Here is a 15,353-nt window from a genome sequence, read left to right as displayed (position 1 = left end):
CAACTTTATCGTCATGTCGGACTAAGTCCACCTGCAGGGTTTAACATGACAATCCTTATGAGCTCCTCTTGGGGACATTATCAACCTAGTATCTCTAGGACACAGTTTCCTTCTATAATCAACAACACACACTATAAGTGATACCATTTCCCAACTTATCGGGCTTCTTGATTCATCGAACTAAATCTCACCCATTGATAAATTAAAGAAATAAATGTCAAATATATGTGCTTGTTATTATATCAGGATTAAGAGCATACACTTCCATAATAACCGAGGTCTTTGTTTCTTTATAAAATCAGTATAAAAGAAACGACCCAAATGGTCCTACTCAATACACTCTAAGTGTACTAGTGTAATTAAACAGTCAAGATAAACTGATACCTAATTACACTACGACCTTCTAATGGTTTGTTCCTTTCCATTTTGGTCGTGAGCTACTGTTTATAATTTATAAGGTACTGATAACATTATCTTCTGCATGTGACACCACATACTATGTTATCTACAGTATAAATTAATTGAACAACTACAACTAAATGTAGATAAATTGACCAAATGTGATTCTTTATTTAACATAAATATTTACAAAAGGTTAGGCTTTCAGTATACACTCCAACACTCACGACTTGGAGAAGATCCAACTTCGTGGTGCTAGCCACTTAGGAGGTTCGTCCAAGAGAAGAGGATAAGAGGAAGAAGAAGATGCAATCTCATCTAAAAATGCAAATGCAAAAAACCTTTTATATTCATCCAATAAATACCAAAAGTTTTTTGCCCTTTAGTCTTCCTCTCATTAATGCTTCATTAGACTCTTTAATGGACATTAATCCAATGAATACCAAGGATTTTTGCCCCTTGGTTTTTCTTCTTCAGTGCATAATTAATCTTCATTAATTATCTTTAATGAGTTAGATTTTAACATATTAAATTAATCATTAACCTAATAAGCTAATTTATATCTATTAATTTAATAAGTCTAATTATCTTATAATTGACTTTTATGACTAATACTAATAGATCTTTCATCACTTTTTAATAATTGAAAAAGGGAAAGAAGAGAAAAAGGATTTTTTTAATCAGTTTGCGAGAAGAATTAGAGTGTGAGGGATTCTATCAGACCAATTTACATTATTAGATAATAAGTTTTTTAAATAAAAAATTATGAGCCCCATGGAAATGACTCTTTTGTCTCTTAATAGACATGCCCCTAGTTGCTATTGATCTCATCTAAAGTAGAAGGTAACCACTTTATAATAATTTGAAACTGATACTACAAACAAGCCCATACAATGGATGAAACACTTGCTTGCTTAAAATGGGAAAATCCCCCACCTTTCCTCTGCACCCTTGTGCTACCCAACTCCGACCTTCGGACAATACCCTTCAAATCATGTTATCAGTGTTGTACCACTAATCCTTCTCTCGATGTACAAATGGCTATCGGGTGGAGATATCCTCCTATATGATGGTCTATTTGATTTTTTGATTTATCTCTTTATAGATGACTATAAGATTGATCTTGTGAAGTGTTCAAGGTCAGCATATCATATTTTATAGAAGCTATAATATTAGCATCACAAATGGAGAAGTGAAAAATCTCCTACCTAAGTTGCATTACCCAACTTGCCTTTGTCCTCTCGGATGGGTCTAGTGACTAGTGTATGAGGTGTTGTCATAATGAGGTCTAGGGTTCGAATTTCGACAAAACCAAGGTAAATATCTCCCTTATGTGCTAATCATTATTCCAAAAGCTAGTAGCTGTCCGTGATTTACTTCCTTCGTATTGGCCCTAGGACGAATTGACAGGGGGCGCTGGGGACGAAAGTATTCACCTTTTGTCATAATTATCAAATTTGCTTTTAAGTTAAATATGTGTTAATGACACAATTACAACATGACAAATAAAGGTTGAAATATCTTTCCTATTTGATCTGGTAGGATAAATTTAGTTTTTGTATTACCCCAATAAATCCAACGATCCTAATATCATATAATAATTATAATTATAATTTTTTTAAATTTTAAGAGCGACCGATTTGATCTTATAATTTTTTTTATGGATAAATAAAAAAATACATAAAAATTTATTTGACATCTAATATTTTTAGATCTATTATTCATTATTTTTCTTTTAATAATAAGCCAGTTAAATCTCGAACTCCTATATCATATAATACACCCGGCCCACCGTAACAGTGGCTTTTGCGTGCCGACTACGTGTCGGTGAGCGTAAGGATTCCCGTCATTTGTGGCAGGAAGAGCGTCTTAATGCCAGTGGCATTATTGTAACAAACTAACAATACCAAACGACAGTGGCTAATACAAAACGGCACATCTTACAGAAATCTGAGCATCTTACTTTTTGTTAGTTCTCCTCACCGCTCTCCCCTACTCTCTCTCTCTCTGGATTCACGGCGCGCGGTCGTGTTGTTAGGGTTTCCAGCTGGTGGATCTGGAGCTGACGCTCCTCTTCTACTCTAGGTTGTGTAATCTCTGTATTCGACATAGTTGTGCTCGAGTTTGTTCGTCGTGTTTGGCGATCTGATCCGACCCATTGTCAGGTAAAGATTCCGTCCTTGGGCAATGTGTTTTAGATCTCGGGTCTTGATTTTGTATTATTCGGTGCGCGGAACAAGGGTTTGGTCTGAGAGTTATATATCTTATACATTTTGTCTCTGGATGCTTCGGCGCGGATAGTTTGGAGTACTGGCGAGCTGTTTGTTTGAGATTTTCGAGTTCGATTAATTTTGTGGTGGGAGAAATGTTGGACTTCTTTCTCGCTTATTCTCGACTATTGCCGGTCTCTAGACCATGCCGTGACTAGATTTGAGAGTTTGTGTAGTGAATCTCGTTTTCTGTGTTTCTATCTTCGGGTCTTGGATACGGTTTTCCATGCTTTAGATCGTTGATCTTTAGCTGCGAAGTTTTAGCTGATCTGGTTCGAGGATGCACGTTTGGTTCCTTTTCTTGGGCAAAGAAGTGCTGCATTTATATTTGTTTTATTAACTGTATTGTTTTTCTAACTGTAGGGCGAGTTAGTCAGTTTGATTCCTTTTGTTTGTTTAATCATGCAGTCGCTGATATAATAGCTATATGTTTTTGCCTGCAAGATTTTCATGTAAGAAGTGAATTAATTTTCAGTTTGAGTCAATTGATTTCTAGACTTGAGATGTCTTAGTAGTTATTTGCCAAGTTCTTTTGTTGTTCACTTTTATTAAATTTTTGTGAAGAATTAAGATGAAGCAGTAATGCAACAAGTTTCTTGTTGCTTGGAATTAGTTAGTAATGCAACAAGTTTCTTGTTGCTTGGAATTAGTTTTTTGTTACATCAAGTTGAAAACACGGAATGAACCACAGCAATACCTAAGTCTTTCTGCTGTGAATTTCTAATCGATTCCTGTGAGTCTTATGAACTAAGTTGTTGTTTCCTTCAGAACTTCAACGTACCAACACCTGATTGTTCTTTCAGTAACAAAAGAATGGTGGTGGAGATAGGCGCAGATTCAGTTCTAGATTATGCACTTTTTAACATATCATCAGCCGAGAACAGGTATAGATTGTTCATATGAAATATCTACTGCAATCATCTTAATTACCTTATGTCTTTTCCATCTCCATCACTCTTCTTGGGGCTATAATTTAGCATTTTTAGAATTGATTTTAGGGAAACTATTTAATACCAAAATTAATCAATCCACTTAGATTTAAAGGAGAAACACTGAGTAAATTAAATAAAAGAAGTGAGATGTTCAGGTATAAAGAGCAAATATGGGTTTAAAGTTAGACCAAGAGACCTTTATATTTGAGGGTTTGGTTATTCTTGTTCTCGTTTTAACATCTTTTTCTGTGTTTTTTCTCTATCTATGGACAGGTACGAGGTTTTCATTTGTAAAGGAGGCAAACTTGAAAACTTAGCATGTGGTCCTCTGGATCAGCTAGCAATACATTTAGCTCAACTGAAGAAATTTCAGTCAAACCTATCATTCAGTAAATTTAAGTTGGAATTGACTAATAACATCAAAAGCTCATCTTGGTTCACCAAATTCACTTTGACAAGGTACTTTTTGACAAGGTTCTATTAGTGAGCATTATTATCTTCAGCAATTACACTGATCATAAAATTTTATTTAGTTTTTTAGGTATTATTAATTCCCCTGATGTAGTAAGAACCGCCACTGCAATTGTAAATGAGATGTCCCAGTTGGAGGATACTAGAAGGTTTCATCTCTCTCTTTATTTTAAGGTAAGAATATTTGCTTACAGATGAGGAACAATCTTATTCCATTATTTTTTTGGATAATGCATTGTGGTTCATTCCTATTTCTTCAGAGTCATTCAAATCATGCTGGAGACACTACAGCAGGTATGTTCGGAGGGATTTTTTTAACCAATATATACACTTGCTGAATAGCTATCATGCCTATTAAAATACGATGGTGGAATGTTAATATGCATACAATAGAATCCCTGTCCATAGTTTGCATACAATAACTTCCTGTCCATAATCATGTCACTTGATGGAAACTGTTCATTAATGGTAATTTCCATGTAACTCATCCACCATTTGCATACAATAGCATCCTTGGAAGATGATGCTTAATTATTTAGGTTGTATTCATACTTGATCAATTGATTTGGCCCCTATATAAAGGACATACAAACAAATAACAATGAAAAGGATGAAAACATGACAAATTTCTGGGAGAGCAGATAAAATTCATCTGATTCCTAACTTCATCTGTTTGAGCAAAAGTCATAACACTAATTATTTTTAATCATTTATCTTACGCTAATATTTTCTTATATATGCGGAAAATTTACAAAATATGATGAAAAGTTGTTGCATTATCTATGAATGAATCCACCTATGTTCCTCTTTTGAAGCTAAATTGCTCTTTCCACAATTTCTGGGAAACAACATTAAATACATTCATTGCTGAAATTCTGTTTGTTGGAGTAGGTGGTTGTAATCCTTGTATCTTATTCTACAGTGTACCTCTTGTCTATATGGGAAATGTAAATGTACTAATAGCTAGTTTTGTTTGTCGCTACTCTGAATTTGCTGAATGCAGTGGTTTTGAGTAGACAGCCTCCATATGTTTGCTAGATAAGAACCATCCTTTTAGGATGGTATATCACTTAGAACAATAATTTTATGAGTCAAGCTTTAGAATTTGTGGTTGCAGGATTTTCTATACTACATTCCATAAATTTTGTCTTTAAAACACTAGAAAATTGATCAATCATTCTTAAAAACATTTTGAAGCATTAGATGTCAGTGTTTTAGGTAGACAGAGTCTATGGGGGGTGTATATCTCTCAAAAGGTAATGGAAGTGTGCAAACTAAAGTCTTCTTGGGTCTCGGTGATCATGACATTTAGTTTATTAATTTTCCTTCTCAAAGATGAACAATGCCAATACCAAGGTTCAAAATTTCAAACTATGTCGAAGTGTCGATTTATGACGGGAACGATACGGTTTTGGTACGTATTGTACCATGTCGATACGTTTTCGATACTTTTTAAAATATAAATATATTTATTAAAAAATATTTTTATTAATACTTGATTGTTATAGATATTTACTATTGAAAAATATCTAAGATGTTAATGTTGAGTTCAAGTTTTAATATTTTCTTCATGTTTGGTGCTTATTGAGTAAAAGACAATTTAGGGTTAGCTGAAATCCATTAAGTAGGCATAATTAGATTAAGTAGGTTTAAACTGTATTTAGTTTAGATTTATTTTGATCAATTTAAAATTAAACAAATTTTATATAGAGAATAATTTAATTTATCAGTAGTAATATATTTTATAAGGTTAGAAAATATATTATATTTATTTATTTTTATTTTTCTAATAATTTATTTTCTCCATCTTAAAGTGATTTTTTTTAGAGATGTTTACTTGGACAGATAAATGAGGAGAAAAATTAATCATCCTTTAACAGGGTTTTTGTTTTTGTTTTGTTTACCTCGTGGATGAATGAAAATGGAAAAAATTAATTATGAGTTTAAGAGATTTTTTTGTACCTATGTGGATGGATTAAGGAGGGAAAATCAACTTTCCTTAAAGAGTTTAAGAGATTTTGTTTCTACCCTTGTGGAAGAGTTTAAGAAATTTTTTTCTACTCTTGTGGACAGAAGGGGGGAAAAATTAATTATGGAGGAAAAAAAATTAACATGAAGAATGGAAAAAAATGGCAAATAAAGGAGGGGAAAAATTAACAGAGGGAAAGAGAAAAAGAAATAGGGAAAAGGAATAAAAAGATAAAAAAAATAGAAAAAGAAAAAAAAAAGGTCTTCTGCACGGCTTCCTCTACAACCTTCCGAGGCTGCTGTGAGGTCCTGGCTCCTGTTCCAAACCCGTGCAGGTCAACGGGTAGAACGATAAATTCCACCGGTACCAACCGGCACGACATGGTAAATCCATGTTCAATACTATGATGAATTTCTATTGTTTTATTTTTCACTCTATTTCTTGGTGAGGCAACTATCTTTTCAAATAGCCATTACTGTTGTTTTGCAAACTGCCTGTTTGTGAGTTTAACTATTTTGAGTCTGCATCGAGGTATTTAAAATCAACAGAAGATTATATTTTTATATGAAAATGAATTAGATAGGTCAACAATGTTGCAAGTGCTGCTTTGCTTTATTTTCCTTCAATCTGGCATTATTACTTTTATGCCATCTAAACTTCTGGTTTCCTAATTACAGGTGGCCACTTTGAAGGTGTTGGACCAACAAATGTAAATCATTGCTTTACTCTTCTCTGTTTCTGCAGGATCATTTCTGATATTATTTCTTGCATTTCTAAGTTTTAGAGGTAATTAACTTGGTTTTGGTCATTCTTCGACTTTCTGCAGACAGAAATTGAGGCAGAGGCATCTGATGCTACAAAGTTAGTATATTTCCATCTTCATCACCGTATATATTCAACCAAGCTTCACTCACTGAATAAGATGATTCTGCAGGAATGAATTGCTGCGTGCAATAGAATTGAGGATTGTTGGTCTGAAAGAAGAGTTAGTGGCATTGTTTAGCCAAGCTGCTGGTGCTACTTTGTCTGTGAAACACTTATCTGATCTAGCAAAGTTTTCACAACATTTTCAAGTGAGAGATTTGAGGTATCAAGATGAATTACATAAATTCAATGATATTCTCTCGTCAGAAAATATATCATGGCCTTTTGAATCATGTTATGAGCTCAGATACACTGTCTGTATGATATGTTTCTATATTGCTATTTAAATACTGCAGAAATCTATTAGCTTCAGGTCTTCTTAATTCTTAATGCATGTACATAATTTTTCTATTCATGCTTTTCTGAGTAGGGCTGTAAATGAGCCGAGCCGAGCCGAGCTTTGGGGTGTTTAAGCTTGTTTGATAAGGTAACCGAGCCGAGCCGAGCTTAAAATGAACTAAGCTTTTAAAATGATTGTTCAAGCTTGGCTTGGTTTATTTTTTATGAGCTTGAGCTTGTTTGAAGCTTGGCTTGAGCTTGACTTATTTAGATGTTATCGAGCTCTCAATTCAAGCTTGGCTTGAGCTTGGTTCGAGCTTGGTTTGAGCTTGGTTCGAGCTTGGTTTGTTTAAATATTATCGAACTCTCAATTCAAGATTGTTTGATTGTTTGAAAACTTTAGTTGTTTGATTGGTTATTGAGCTTGATAATTTAAACTTATTTGTTTATTTTATTATTTATTTAGCATATTGAAAAGAGTTTTGTTAATGAAAATGATTCGTGAACATTGTTCATGAACATTGTTCACGAATATTATTCACGAACGTTAACGAGCTGAACACAACATATGTGTTCAAGCTTGTTTGTTTAGTTTAACGAGCTGTTTAAGTTTGTTTATTTAATTAATTTTGTGTATATTGAACGAATATAAACAAGCTCTTACCAAGCTGAACACCAAGCTTGTTCACGAATGTTTGATTCATTTTCAGCCCTATTTCTGAGGTGCACTAAGGCGAAAGTTCTATTCTAGGCTTAAGTTGCAACTTAGGCTCATGTTCACTACAACAATTGATGTTTATCACTAGGGAAATATAACCTGAAAATTAAAACAAATAATGGAGTGTTTTTTATTTCATGAAATATAGTCTATTATCTTTCCTAGAACCCCTATTTTAAGAAAAGTTAGCCCTTTTCAATGACAATTTCATATGTCACCTATTCATATATAGTATTTCATTTTTGACTTCTAGTTGACTCAAGTAGCAGTTTTGTTCGGTCAAGGCTTTCCACTTGATTTTTTTCCTTTATTGTCATCAATGTCTTTGACTATATATCAGCTTATATGCAACTAAATAATGTGCTATTTATTACTCTCCTTAGGCTTATATATGAATTTATTTCTCTCATGTTAGGGATGCTTTATCCAAGTACTTATCATTGATTTCAGAAGAACAACTCTCTGAATCCTCAGTTAAAGCAAAAGACTTTGATGGTTCAAAGAAAAACCCAGAGGACCCTGAGGATATTATAGAAGGAATGTATCCCTCAAATGCATTGATTGGTAGACCAAACACTTCTACTGAAGGCATCTCTCCAGCAAAAATTGCACAAGTTGAGCGGATGAGCTTGACGGAAAGTGATAATTCCTCTGAGTCTACAAATGAAGATCAGACAGTCACTGAAAGAAGCAGACCTATTATGAGGTCGGTAACCCCAAGAAGATCTGCCTCTCCCATGCGACGAGTACAAATCGGAAGGTCTGGATCTCGGAGATCTACTGCACTGAGCATTAAGAGCCTTAGTTACTTTCCTGCCAGAGAGAAAATTCTAACCACCAAGGATGCTGATGAAAACAACAGTGGAGATGAGCAAACTGATCAGCCAGCTAAGAAATCTGAGAATACAATAAGAAGGATGAGTGTCCAAGAGGCAATTAGCCTCTTTGAAAGCAAACAAAAAGATAACAATTTGGATGCTCAGAAAAGGATCGCTTCAGGAGACAGCTCTGTGATCAACAATAAAACTGTATTGAGAAGATGGAATTCTGGTTTGACCAATTCTCTGACTCATGGCCAGGGAAATGCTTATGAGCCCGTATCTCAAAGCAGTTGTGTTTTACATGTGGAAGAAGATAATAAGATGATTGCTGAGAACATTGATTCTTTTCCTACTCCAGCCGATTTGAATTCTGCTTCTGAAACTACTCAGATTGCTTCATTGCCTAAAATAGAGACAGCGGCAGTTTCAAAGGATGTCACTTCTGAGTTAGCATCATCCCAAACTGCTGAAATTGATGGGGCTGCTACCTCAGCAGATTGGGGTAAGCAGAAGGAAGCAGAGCTCAGCCAAATGCTAATGAAGATGATTGAGAGCAAACCAGGGAAGTATATTGATCCTAATACTGGTTCTGGTGGGTCCTTGTCTACATCTAACAAACAGAAAGGAGGATTTTATAGTCAGTATACGGCAAAACGAGATGAGAAACTTCGGGCAGAAAATGCTAACAAACATTTGGCGATGGAACAAAAACTTAAGGTGTTACAGGAAACCTTGAAACCAAGCAAAACAGAGCTGGTCTCAAAATCTGGGGTCACTGCTAAAAAGTTTGATAGTTTGGTTAGATCTCAAAGACCTCGGAGAAATTCTTCTCCGCCAGTGTTACCAAAAAAAGAAGTTTCAAAATTAGAAGTATCCAAACAAACATCAGTTAAACCATCATCTTTGTCAATGACACGGGCTTCATGGTCATCTGGCTCATTGCCGAAGACAAATGGAGCACAACCAGTTAAAAGTTCTTCTAAAGTGTCCTTTGATACTACTCCAAGCCGTCGGAGATCTCATCTTGTTTCTCCAACACCACCTAGCCCCAAAATTGAAAAGCCATTGCATCAACCAAGAGAGGAGCCAGAAGCCAAAACTGACACTAAACGAATTAACAGAGTTCAAGGAGAAAAGAAACACAAAACTCCAGTGAGTACTAAGATAATTGTGAAAGCCAAAAATCCAACTGCTTCTCCAGATGAATCTGGTTCATCAGCGGCAAAACCAAGTTTCTATGACAAGGTGACAAAGAAAGGCAGTGTTGTTCCTTTGGAGGCCAAATCTGCTAGAAAGGTTTCTGGGACTGGGCGTGTGGGTGGTCGCAGTTTAACTAAGTCTAGAATTATCCAGTCTGATGCTTCAGCTAAGAAAAGTGACAATTCCATTCAAGTTGAAGAAAAGGAGCAGACACCTGAGATAATTGATAAGGTACTGGAGGCTGATCTTGCTGAACAAGCAAATGATCTTGATGCAAATTTAGTTACTTCACTAGATAATTGTTTGAATCTTGAAAAAACAGAAACTGGGGATCAAAGTTTAGCTGATGTGGATGTCAACCATAACTCTCTAGAAATTCCGGTTGCTGAGATTCAACCTGATGAGGATATAAGCATTTCATCAGCTGCATGGGTGGAACTAGAACAATGTGAAGTTTCCACTGCATATGACACCGGATTGACCAATGCTTCTGTCTCGAATGTTCTTGAACCATCACTTGTATCAAGTTCTCATGTCCGACATTCATTATCTCAAATGCTTCAAGCTGATAGTAATGAACCAGATGTTATTGAGTGGGGGAATGCTGAGAACCCTCCTGCATTGATCTACCACAAAGATTCTCCCAAGGGATTGAAGAGGCTCTTGAAGTTTGCCCGTAAAAATAAGGGAGAGGCAAATGTGACTGGTTATGCTAGCCCATCTGTCAATTCTGAAGGAGAGGAAGATGCAGAAGATCCAAAAGCTACTTGCAAAAAGAACTTTGATACGTCAAGAAGGACTTCTCTTCAGGAGAAGCGCTACAGTCAGCTAAAAACTATGGTTAATGAAGGCTTGCTTGATGGCAACTCAAGCAAGAGGACAGGGGAGTATCAAGGAGTTCATGATGTATTGTCAGGTATTTGATGAATATAACACTATTAGTCAATGCTGTACTCTTTTTTTTAATTCAATTTGTGCTAATTTTAGTTTGTTACTTACATTTATTTATTTTTTAAAAATGGGCATCTACGTTCTCATGCATATCAGTGTATCGCTGCAGCATAAGCCTCTTACACGTGTTGCAAATTGCGTAAATATTTGATTAGGCACCTAGATCAATCTTGTTTATGAGTTAAAACCATCCTTATGCATTTAAAGTTGGATAGACTGAGAAGATAACCATTTAGTTCCTCTTTAGTGTAACCCAATTGAAATAAATTCATAAAACGAGAAGTGAGGAGTTCTTGTTTAATGATTGTTTATCAAATGTTATGAACAAAGGTAGGTTTATTCTGAGATAGGACTTGTGTGTATTTAGTTGCAAAGTAGGTTGCTATTGAGCTATTTTGACCCAGGGGATACTCAGATCCACTTGTATCTCATAATTAAAAACTAATAAATATTACAGTTCAAATGAAGATAGTGGTGTAATACTGGAAATTTTGTGATGATTATTTTACATAAAAGATTGCTATTTTTGCAGATGAATTTTTAATCTCTCTCTCTTTTCAATAAGCACTTTGTTTTCTGCCTATCGCTTACTATTAAAAAATTTATATCTTCTATAGTAAAGTTAACTGGGATCTTGAACATTTTACAGTTTACTATATGCTCATGATTTTTGATTGAGCACTCTCTCTCTCTCTCTCTTTCTCTAATATATATATATATATATAAAATTGAGAGAGAGAGGATTGTTATCTTGCACACCCACGGTGGGCGACTCTTAGAAGGCGGGCGATGGGTGTGCAAAATAACAATTCTCTCTCTCTCTCTCTCTCTCTATGTATATATATATATATATATATATATATATATATAAGATTGATATCCTGCACACCCGGCTGTACACGATGCTCATGGGGTACCCAGAAGTGCAATGATTCCGGGCACCCCGCTCTCTCAGTTGCCCATGAGTGTTGTGCACAGCCGGATGTGCAGGATAACAATTTTGTATATATATAAAGTATCATTTCATGTTGGAGAAACATTCTTGCTGAAATGATATATATAGTCTTTGTACCATACCATATTATCATACCAATACTTGCCACACTTTAAAGCTTGTCAAGATCAACTTAAATGATTTCTAATTCTATAATTATTCCACTTGTCTTCTTTACCTTTAAATATAAATCTATAACAACTAAACAGTTGGATTAAAGTTTTAGTACAATTTTGTAACAGTAGAACATTACAAATGTCAAGATTATCCTTGCTAATAATACTAAAATGAGTGTTGTGCATGGGATGAGGGGTATAGATTCTTGTAGTATAGTGAGATCACTCATAATATTTTCAAGACCCAAATTAAAGAATTCTCCCAATCATTGGAACTGATTCAAGTATATCTTAAGTAACTATGGGGAGTTGATTTGGATTAGCACATTTAAAATTGGAACATAAGTACATAAAATTGATATATTTTGGTATCTTTAATTGCAACATCATGCCTTTATATTATATATATACATACATTGGTTTTTCACCATGATGCTTAGAGTACATGTGGCATGCCTATGCCTATGTTTTTTTTTTTACATTTCATTTATTTGAGATGCTAGATTTGATCATGAATCAAAATAAACTGAGATTTTCATCAAGCTAACTTTGTCCATCGTGTATTTAACTCTTAGTGATAGAAAATGGAAGTATCGTCAGCAGAAAGAACCCTACATTATACTTAAAGTATAAGTTTATAATCCATGGCATGTTCCGATGGAAACTATTGTGTATGCAAATCTGGAACCTAGTTTGATATATATTTTGGAGTAGCCTAGTTATGTATGCTTGATTATCTGGACAGTAGATGATAATGTCTTGAAGGATTAGAACTAATTGTTTTGTTTAATTAGTCCAGTTAAAACGTACATAATCTTTTACTTCATATTACATAGTCCCAGAAATTTCTTTTTAAATTCTTCTGCTGCTCAAGCCAACAGTAATTCTACATCTTTCTTCAGGTTCATCAGCAACAATGTCAACTAAAGGTAATGTTTGACTCAAAAGCTTCTTTCGAACCACTGTTTCTGAATTAATATTTCCTGGAATTTCAGCCTGGTGCTTTACCCAATATTTCCTTGTATTTTTTTTTACCTTCAGCAGCTAGGTCATTCTTCTCTCTCTCAACATTTAGGAGCAGCAAATCAAACGAGACGAAGCCTCGATAGTTTGTGACAGCACAGGTTGCCTGAGCAGTAAGTTTCTTCCAAAATTGCAACTTGGTGTAGAGTGGCCATTGTGATTTTGACAAATGCAGGCACATCAGCCACTTGTTTGATAGAGCATTGTTGTTCTGCTCCTGTGTGTTTCTTCCTCTTTTCTCTTGAACAAGTTTTTCTGAGAATGATAGCTTGATTTGATGTAACGTCAAAGGTAATGAAAATGCAATGGGTGTATGGTCTGTTGTGATGATGCCCGTTGATAGGCTTATGATGAATTTATTGGATGCTTGGAATTTTATTGCAGCGAATAGGTGCCCATCAGTTTGAGAAAAACTGATTATTGATGCCCGAGAACTAGATTGGTTAAGCTTCCAATATACATGCATCAAGTCAGTGTATCTGCTTTGCTTTAGTGATCGAAGTTACGATAGGTAACCAACTTGAACCAGGTTAGAGCTTGGTTAAGATTGGATTCAAGACAGCAAGATTTGCATGTCAAAGATCATGTTGTAGAAGAGGGCTTCTCAAAGTGCCTACAGTGGTGGAAGAATTGTGGGAGGAAGAATGCATACGATGACGGAGCATCGCTGGAAGGAAAAGTCTGACTAGCTGGTGGGAATCTCTTATCATGGAGCATCAGTGGTTTACTTAACTTTGTAGTGGAAGTTGGTCCTTTGCTAGCATGACTTATCATACACATACAATCAGGGTAATGTATTCGTGTTACCCTCTTGTGTTTTTCATAGGGGCTTTGAAAATCAATCTGAAAATCTCTCTTTTGTCAATGCTGGGCAAAGCTTTCTTTTTTTTAAACCATTTTCAAATAGATACAATCAGGGTAATGTATTCGTGTTACCCTCTTGTGTTTTTCATAGGGGCTTTGAAAATCAATCTGAAAATCTCTCTTTTGTCAATGCTGGGCAAAGCTTTCTTTTTTTAACCATTTTCAAATAGATGTTGGATTTAATCTCCTTGATTGTAATTTGTACAAGTAAATAAGTAAATTTGATTCGAATCAGTTAAAGTGATTTAATTTATGTTTATTGGGTTTTGGATGGTTGAATGTGGATTTAATTAGGACTAAAAAGAAATTGAATGTTGGTGAATAAATTTAGTGTTTGATTTAGTAAGAGTTTGTTATATTAGTTTAGTACATACAAAATTGATTAAATAAATAAGTTTGAATTTTGTTAAACTGAACAAATAAGTTTGAATATATATGTGTTTAGCTCATTAATGTTCGTAAATCATGTTTATTAATAAATTTTTTATCAATATACTAAATAAATAAATTTATATTTTTTTAAAATAAATAAATAAATTTGAATTATTAAACTCAATAACTAATTAAACAAATAAAAGTTTCAAGCAATTAAATAAATTTGAATTGATAGCTCGATAATATTTAAATGAATAAACCTCTGTTCTCAAGGCGTAGTACAGATGGAGACGCATGGTTTCGTGGTCAAGAGGTTCAGGGTTCGATCCTTGGGATATCATTACCTGGGGTTAGCGTTTCGGCTATGCGCTTTCAGCTGTGTATCTTCATTTACCCTCCCTTCATATCCATGGGATCGGCTCTAGAGGGGTCGCTGATGTGGCGGTGCTATATTTTTTGAATTGAGAGTTCGATAACATCTAAAAAAGCAAAACTCAAGCCAAGCTTAAGTTCATCAAAAATAAATCAAGCCAAGCTTGAACAATCATTTCAAAGCCTTGTTTATTTTAGACTCGACTTGACTCGATTACCTTATCAAACAAGTTTAAACATCCCAAAGCTTGGCTCGGCCTGACTTATTTACAACCCCAGGTTTAATATGTAGAACCCTTTAATCTGATCCGTTATCATCTATGGGTTGATAACAGATCGGAGTACTTATATAAGAGAGAGGTCCGAAGGGATTAGAGCATCTTGACATCTTCATTCGTTCCCCATTAACGAAGGTTTGCGACATCGTCACCCTAATTCTCTTAGAAGGTCTCTCCTATTGCTTCCACTTCATTTTCTTCCATAGGGATCGCTTAGACGACGCTAAAGGACAAGGATCTTGATTTTTCAATCAGATTCCTTGTCATTGATTTATACTTTTACATTGTTATGTCATGTTTTCAATGAAACTAGATCTTCATATATAGGAATATTTTCTTTGTATAAATTCCTTTTGTTCCAAGAATTCATGCAGTTAGGAGTAACAAATTCCTTTTA

The 15,353-nt window shown here is 34.8% G+C and overlaps 1 protein-coding gene across 5 annotated transcripts; it reads left to right on the top strand.

The window, feature by feature from the left end:
• Positions 1 to 2,328: 2,328 nt before the first annotated feature.
• Positions 2,329 to 14,061, top strand: LOC121980461. 5 transcript variants are annotated; one of them, XR_006111539.1, is made up of 12 exons: positions 2,330 to 2,564; positions 3,438 to 3,553; positions 3,875 to 4,060; positions 4,135 to 4,246; positions 4,333 to 4,366; positions 6,719 to 6,750; positions 6,868 to 6,902; positions 6,976 to 7,128; positions 8,378 to 10,899; positions 12,947 to 12,973; positions 13,086 to 13,358; positions 13,452 to 14,061. XR_006111539.1 is itself a non-coding variant. In XM_042532507.1 (11 exons), exons 2-11 carry the CDS (start codon positions 3,483 to 3,485, stop codon positions 13,151 to 13,153), a joined length of 3,237 nt encoding a protein of 1,078 aa, XP_042388441.1. In that variant the 5' UTR covers positions 2,329 to 2,564; positions 3,438 to 3,482; the 3' UTR covers positions 13,154 to 13,402. The 5 variants fall into 5 exon arrangements, 4 of the variants coding, with proteins under 4 accessions (XP_042388441.1, XP_042388440.1, XP_042388439.1 ...); XM_042532507.1 differs by lacking the exon at positions 13,452 to 14,061 and having other exon boundaries at positions 2,329 to 2,564; positions 13,089 to 13,402; XM_042532506.1 differs by lacking the exon at positions 13,452 to 14,061 and having other exon boundaries at positions 3,473 to 3,553; positions 13,086 to 13,402.
• The last annotated feature ends 1,292 nt before the right edge of the window (positions 14,062 to 15,353 follow it).

This window comes from Zingiber officinale, chromosome 5A (assembly GCF_018446385.1).
Source record: "Zingiber officinale cultivar Zhangliang chromosome 5A, Zo_v1.1, whole genome shotgun sequence".
Taxonomy (NCBI): Eukaryota; Viridiplantae; Streptophyta; class Magnoliopsida; order Zingiberales; family Zingiberaceae; genus Zingiber; species Zingiber officinale.
Note: the sequence above shows the minus strand (reverse complement) of the source record. Positions and strands in the feature narration are given on the sequence as shown.

Coding starts and splice junctions, on each gene's coding strand:
- LOC121980461 (XM_042532506.1), top strand. CDS start 3,483: ATGGTGGTGGAGATAGGCGCAGATTCAGTTCTAGATTATGCACTTTTT. Junction 4,367..6,718: donor TGCTGGAGACACTACAGCAG/GTATGTTCGGAG, acceptor TCCTAATTACAG/GTGGCCACTTTGAAGGTGTT. Junction 6,903..6,975: donor GAGGCATCTGATGCTACAAA/GTTAGTATATTT, acceptor ATGATTCTGCAG/GAATGAATTGCTGCGTGCAA.